General features: G+C 47.9%; 1 protein-coding gene across 1 annotated transcript; it reads right to left on the minus strand.

Moving 5' to 3' along the window:
- Window positions 1–227: 227 nt before the first annotated feature.
- LOC103776165 (protein LBH-like) lies at window positions 228–4361 on the minus strand (the record flags this gene model as incomplete). Its single annotated transcript, XM_008943660.1, has 2 exons — window positions 4272–4361; window positions 228–435 (listed from the first exon to the last, which is right to left on the minus strand). Coding segments are annotated over exons 1-2 (298 nt in total), but the record flags the coding sequence as incomplete, so codon positions are not given.
- Window positions 4362–5955: the final 1594 nt, after the last annotated feature.

Here is a 5955-nt window from a genome sequence, read left to right on the forward strand (position 1 = left end):
GTTGGCCATGCAAGTGGCCAGCACTGAGCCTGATGCAGATGAAAACCCCATGTGCTCAAAAACTATTAGGAAATTTTCAGTCCACAGGACTCTCTCTGGTGCAGGTGTTTCTGAGCACCTTCAAACACCTACTGCTCTTTGGCACACTATATTAGCTTCAATGCATGGCATGGCCTGAAACTGCTGTTTTCCTATGGAGAACAAGGACGAAAATTATTTATTCAGACCTTCCAGATCCATCTGCTGCTGCTGCTGCTGCTGCTGGACACAGACTCTTTGGTCACCATGAAGACCTTTGTCCTCTGCTGATTTCAGGTCATCAGGAGGCCAGCGCAGCTCCCCGCTCTCCACCTCCCCGGACTCGGTCGGCTCCACCACGATCGATGGCAGTCTTTTGGACAGCTTGGGGTACTTCTCACGTGAGTCTGGGAAGGCCTGGGGAGACATTTTGGGACATGTCAGTCAAAGCCTTGCCCAGGGATGCATATTCAGAGCAAGCAGGCTCCATGCGCAATCTTAGCATCCTTTCTATGTTTGACATTCACTCCCATGCCCATTAAATCCCTGCTTCAAACTGGTGCAGAGCAACAGCCCTGCACAGGGAGATTTTCCAAAGCATCTGGATCCAGCTCCTGGCAGGCCAAGTGCAGGTGCAGAGGGGCTATGGGTCTCAGCACGCTCTCCTCTGTGCATGCTTTCCCTTCCTGGGCAAAGGACTGACTTTGCTCACTGGTGTGTTGGGCAGACAATAGCCTTGGCTTGTGTGAAGTGACATGCATAGGAAAAGTGGAGACCTGGGCAACAAAATTCGTTATATTGCCAAACAGTCCTGTTCTGGTTCTGGTGGGTTTTTAGGGCACAAGGGTCACTGCTGTAATGCTAAGCCAGATGGCTGCTGCAGCCCTTCTAGCTGCTGTCCTTTGATGTGATATTCCTGTTTTCTTGTAGTGCCAGCATCAAGAAGGCACCATTCCACAGACCTATTTTCTGTAATGTGAAACACTGTATTTTATGATGAATTCATGCAAAACAAGTAGCCCAAGAGATCACCTTTACACAGAGGATTGTGCCAGCTATTATTTTCATTTGTCATACTGAAGCTGCTGGTCAAACACTGCACAGATATCAGAGCTTGAAGCTGAACTAGATCTTCTTTGTGAAGGATATCGTAACACATAAAAGTGCTTTCTTGTTTTCAGCATTGCTAGTTCATTTAAATCTCTCAGAGTAGTTTGTTTTGGACTGGTTTTTTTTTTTTTTCAGGGTTTTTGGTTTTCAGGGGAAAAATCATTCCAGCTCCTCCGGGATGTTAACATGAGACAAACCTTCACTGAAACCTTATGTTGTGGTTTGAGGCTTGGAGTGCCCTTTTTACACGGAACCAGAACACTTTATCTTCTGGCTTCTCAAGCTTCCATATACCTGCACTAATGGGTGGTAAATGTCTCCATGCTAGCTGAGTTTTTATTTGTAACAATAAAATGAAGGTGCAGACTAGGGGGACTAGCCTAGGGTTAAGAGCAAGAATCATCCCAGTTTAACTCCAGGCACTGCCCCAGGTGTGCTGTGTGCTGGTGGGAACCTCCCCAGACGCTTGCAAGGCCTCCAGCACTGACTCAGAGTCTCTGGTTAGACGGAGCACCACGGGTTAGGTGAGCCAGTCTCAGCACAGCTCCTGCTCCGAGCACAGGTAGAAACAGGCAGATATTCCCTAACCTCATAAAAGTAATCACATCCCCCAGGACATTGCTGGGGACCTGGGGGTGTCATAACCCATCAGAGGTGCTTGCTCCATGGCTTTTGCAACTTTCCTTCACCCTAGTAGCTCTCTTTCTAAAAGCGTAGGGTTTAGTTGTCCCACTTGGCATCAGAGCTGGCACAGGGAGGCAAGCCCTTGGGAAGGGCAGTTCTTTTCCTATGTGTCTGGGAAGCAGCAAGAGTATTTTTATTATTGCTGCAGTGCCTGTATCTGACTTCTAGAGATGGAGAAGGACAGTAATTCTCATTTTCATTCCCTCGCTCCCCATGGTAGTGTGGCAAGGACTCATTACTCTTTGCAGATCTACACAAAGGTGACAGTATACAAATGTTGTACATTATCCTCAGTGTTGCAAAGAGAGACATAACTAAGGAGAAATGTCTTTTGTGAGAAAGACCCTTCGGTGCAACTAAACCAAGTGAATCAGTGAAGTTAAACCTTCCTAATGCCTCCCTGAGCTGCACCCATATGAGCACGACTCATCCTGATCAAGTGATGCAGCTCACGCTGCCTATCAGAGAAGTTCCCGCCAACTTGCCTTAACAGCCTCCTCTTGAGCTGTTTATAATTGAGAAAGACATTTCCATGGCAGCTGTCTTGACTGGCAGGAAGTTTTAAGAAGCTGCTAATATGATCCTCCTGTTTCCAAATATGAGAACAAGGTAATATCTCCTTGGCCAGGACAGGTCCAGAAACACCCCCGAGCAGCAGTGCACTCTTCTTCAGACCCATGGTGGAGCCGAGCTCCTTGAGCCTCATGGCTCAGGTGCTGGAAAATAGCCCTAAAATTGTGGGCAAATTGCCTTATTTCTTCCCAGTGCTGCCCACACAGGTGACAGTGGACTCTACCCCAGCTGCTGCTCAGCTTGCTCAGGTGGCAGAGGGCTGCATGACAGCCGTGCCATCCCCAAGCCTGCTGGCATCCAATACAAAAAAATTTCTGATTTTTCATTTTCTCTCTGAAACCCTAGGAAATTATACATACTGATCTAAAAATATACTAAGGGCCCATTATTACAGCTGCAACAAAATTTAGGAAAGGCACCTGTGCAGCCTCAGCTTGGCTATTTTTGTTTGTGTCATGCTCATATGGTCTTTTCTCACACCAATCCCATAATGCGTTTTTCCACTGGAGCCCAGTATTCCCCATGTCCCTCCAGGAGTGAGTCAGGACTGGCAGGAAGCATTGCTGCCTGCCGGGCCTCGCTGTGTTTTTCTCCGGAAGCTGGAGTCTGTGACGAGTGGGCAGGAGATTGCAGGAAGAGAGGGACTGCTCTCCTGGCCAGAGGGCTTGGAACTTGCTGGAAGAAACCTGATTTTCCCACTGTGTTGCTGACTTTGCGCTCTTGTTTCTTCTTGCTTTTTTCCTCAGGTGGCTGTCTCTAAAATGTAGGTGGTATCACCAGAGGGTACCCAGAGGGACAGGGTAAAGGAGCCGGGGGAAAACCTCTGGAGCATGTGATCATGGGCACCATAGAACAGCCATAAATACATAGGTGGAGTTGGAGCTGGCAGAGTTTGGACAGTGTACACTAACACAATAATGAAAATCTGGGACTTGATGAAAAAGAGGAAAGGAAACACTGAAAATGTGCTCTTTGAGTGAGCAGTATCTATCCTGTGCAGTTGATGAGGCATGGGAAAGCCTGTGGTATGCTCTTTAATTGCATACAGCCTTTCATTACATGCACAAGTGATCTGAAATAAATTTGCAAAATTTCAGTTCTGACTTCCCCGGCTTCCAAATGCTCAATTTTAACCTGCAATTGGCTGCTCCTACAGTAGTTTTCTGAGTCTGCTTGCACTATTACACCTTGTGTTGAGAAGCAGCTCAGGTCCACCAGGACACTTTTAGGCGGTTGTTGCCAGCAGTGACACTGAGAATCCCGAGCACAACCGCAGAGCACAAACTGGGGCACGGGGGGTGGTCACAACGGGAGCTCGGGACATTGTGATCCCTCCTGCTGGAATTGGCACGGCAGGCGGGTACCCGAGTGGGTGTGTGAGACCACCTGGGGGTAGAAAATGCTCTTGACCTGCCAGCAAATGGCCCTGACCAGTGCTACGATGCCATAGCCATTTATATGAATTACACAGTCATTTCAAATGATCTCTTTTCTAAAAAGGGATCTCCCTCTGGGCCTGAGAAAACTTAGCTCTTTACAAGAGTGGCTGTATAAAAGCTCTGGTATAGTACTGGCTGGATGTCTTCATCACACAATGGTTGCTCACTTCTGAACTCTTGGTGACAGATAGCCTCTTTGCCTGCATCCCTGCATGGGCCTGGCATCACTGTCACCATGCCCTGGAGAGCTGGCACCTGACAAAACCCTCCTGCAAGAACTCTGACCTTTTAAAAATAAAAACATAAGTACGGTCAAACGTATTTCAGGGCTTGTTCTTCTGGCAGCTGTGCTCTGCAATTCAACTTCTACACCTATGACAGTTATTGGTTGTATTAAATTGTTTTTGAAAAGCAACTTGGGATACTTTTCTGTTTTTCTGAAGTTACCTGGCTTGAAGGGCCTCCTTCTTCCTCAGGAGTCTGGCTGAGCGCAAATTCCTCCATCACCGGCTCCCGTGTGTTCATCACCTCTGTCATGCTGCGAATACTAAAGCAGAATGGGAAAACTCAGCTCTCACCTTGGGCCCACAGCTAATTTAACAAAAGACATTTTCATGTTTGATAAAATAATTGTGTTACAGACTGTGCTTTCTAAAGAGCCTACCAAGAAGCAGTTCCTGGACCCTCAATGCCTGCTGCTACTTCTGCGAGTTGTGACACAGAGCTGGGCATCAACCCCAGTTGCCCCCTGGGAGAGCAGAGGGGACCCCCATAGAGTCCCAGAGTCATTACCAGGAAACTAGGAGTCCTCCAGTGTTATCAGCAACCCGTTTATTACTGATAATAATTGCATAAAATAATCAGTAATTGCATCTGCTGACCAAAAAAAGTTATTTGTGGAAACATCAGCCCTGAATTAAATTCTCATTCTGATCCTTTCTAATGTCTTCAAATATTTGCTCTTCCCAGATGTCTCTTCCACTTAGTCACGAACCAGCACTTCTTTTTGAACGGTTGATTCCAGACACACCAGCTGTATCAGTGTCTAAGGGCCAAATTTTCAGTAGTCTTTACTTGCCTGACTGTTCAGAGAGGTGCCGAGTGGGATTTTCAAATTCGTCAGGGAAAGTCTGGCACCCAAATCTCATTTAAATTGGAGACTCACAAACCTAAGCAGCTTATGTGCCCATTAAGCATCGCCCTGTGCTGTTTGGTACCCGAGGCACCACAGTGCTGGCCCTCGTGTTCTCCTTGTTCTGCTGGGTGCTTCAGCACTCTGGAGCAGAGGGACAAGATCCGGCTGGAGGCCTCGCTCCAGGAAGCTCAGCCAGCCTGTGGCTGGGCAGCTGCACACCTCTGGCACTGGGATTTTCCTCACCTTTGGGATGTAAGACACAGCATTATATTGAAATATTTGAAAAATTTTTGCTTGAAAACGTCATAATGGGTATTAAGTATATAGGAGCAAACAGAGCCTGAATCAGTCTGACCTACAGACTGAAGGGGCCACATTCGTTTTGGTTGGGAGCACATCTGCCCTGGCTGGGTTTGGCCCCGAGCTTTTCAGTCTCTGTAGCTGGCGTTCAGCAGGTACAGCAGCTCCCGGCTGAGCGGAGGTACAGCAGCTCCTGGCTGCTGGGTCCTGCAGCACGCCGGGTGTCAGCAGCATCTATTGCAGCACCCTGCCACCTGCCACAGCGAGCACCCGTCGGGCACCGCTCAGTCCTCCCATGAATGCTGGACCCGCCTCACACACAAAAGCCTTCCTTGTAAAGCCCACTCTCACCAAGAAATGCAAACTGAAACATCTTAAGGATAACCCTTTTCAGGCTTACGTTACCAATTACCCCACAAAACAAAATTTTACATTATTCGCAATTACTACACAATGACTTTAATTAGCTGTAGCACAGAGCAACGCGGCGTTAGAGAGGCTTTTACTCCCGCTGCATCATATTTAGAAAAGAGCATGGCAGACCCAGGAAACACTTCAGATCAGCTGTGGGCCAGGACCCGAACCCACAGGCATCCATCGGCTTTGGGAAAAGCCCTGAAGCACCAGCCTTGGACGCAGCCAATCTTGAATTAAACAGCACGCTTCCTGGTACACACACATATAACAGGAGAGCAG

Source organism: Merops nubicus, unplaced genomic scaffold (genome assembly GCF_000691845.1).
Source record: "Merops nubicus isolate BGI_N331 unplaced genomic scaffold, ASM69184v1 scaffold39097, whole genome shotgun sequence".
NCBI lineage: Eukaryota > Metazoa > Chordata > Aves > Coraciiformes > Meropidae > Merops > Merops nubicus.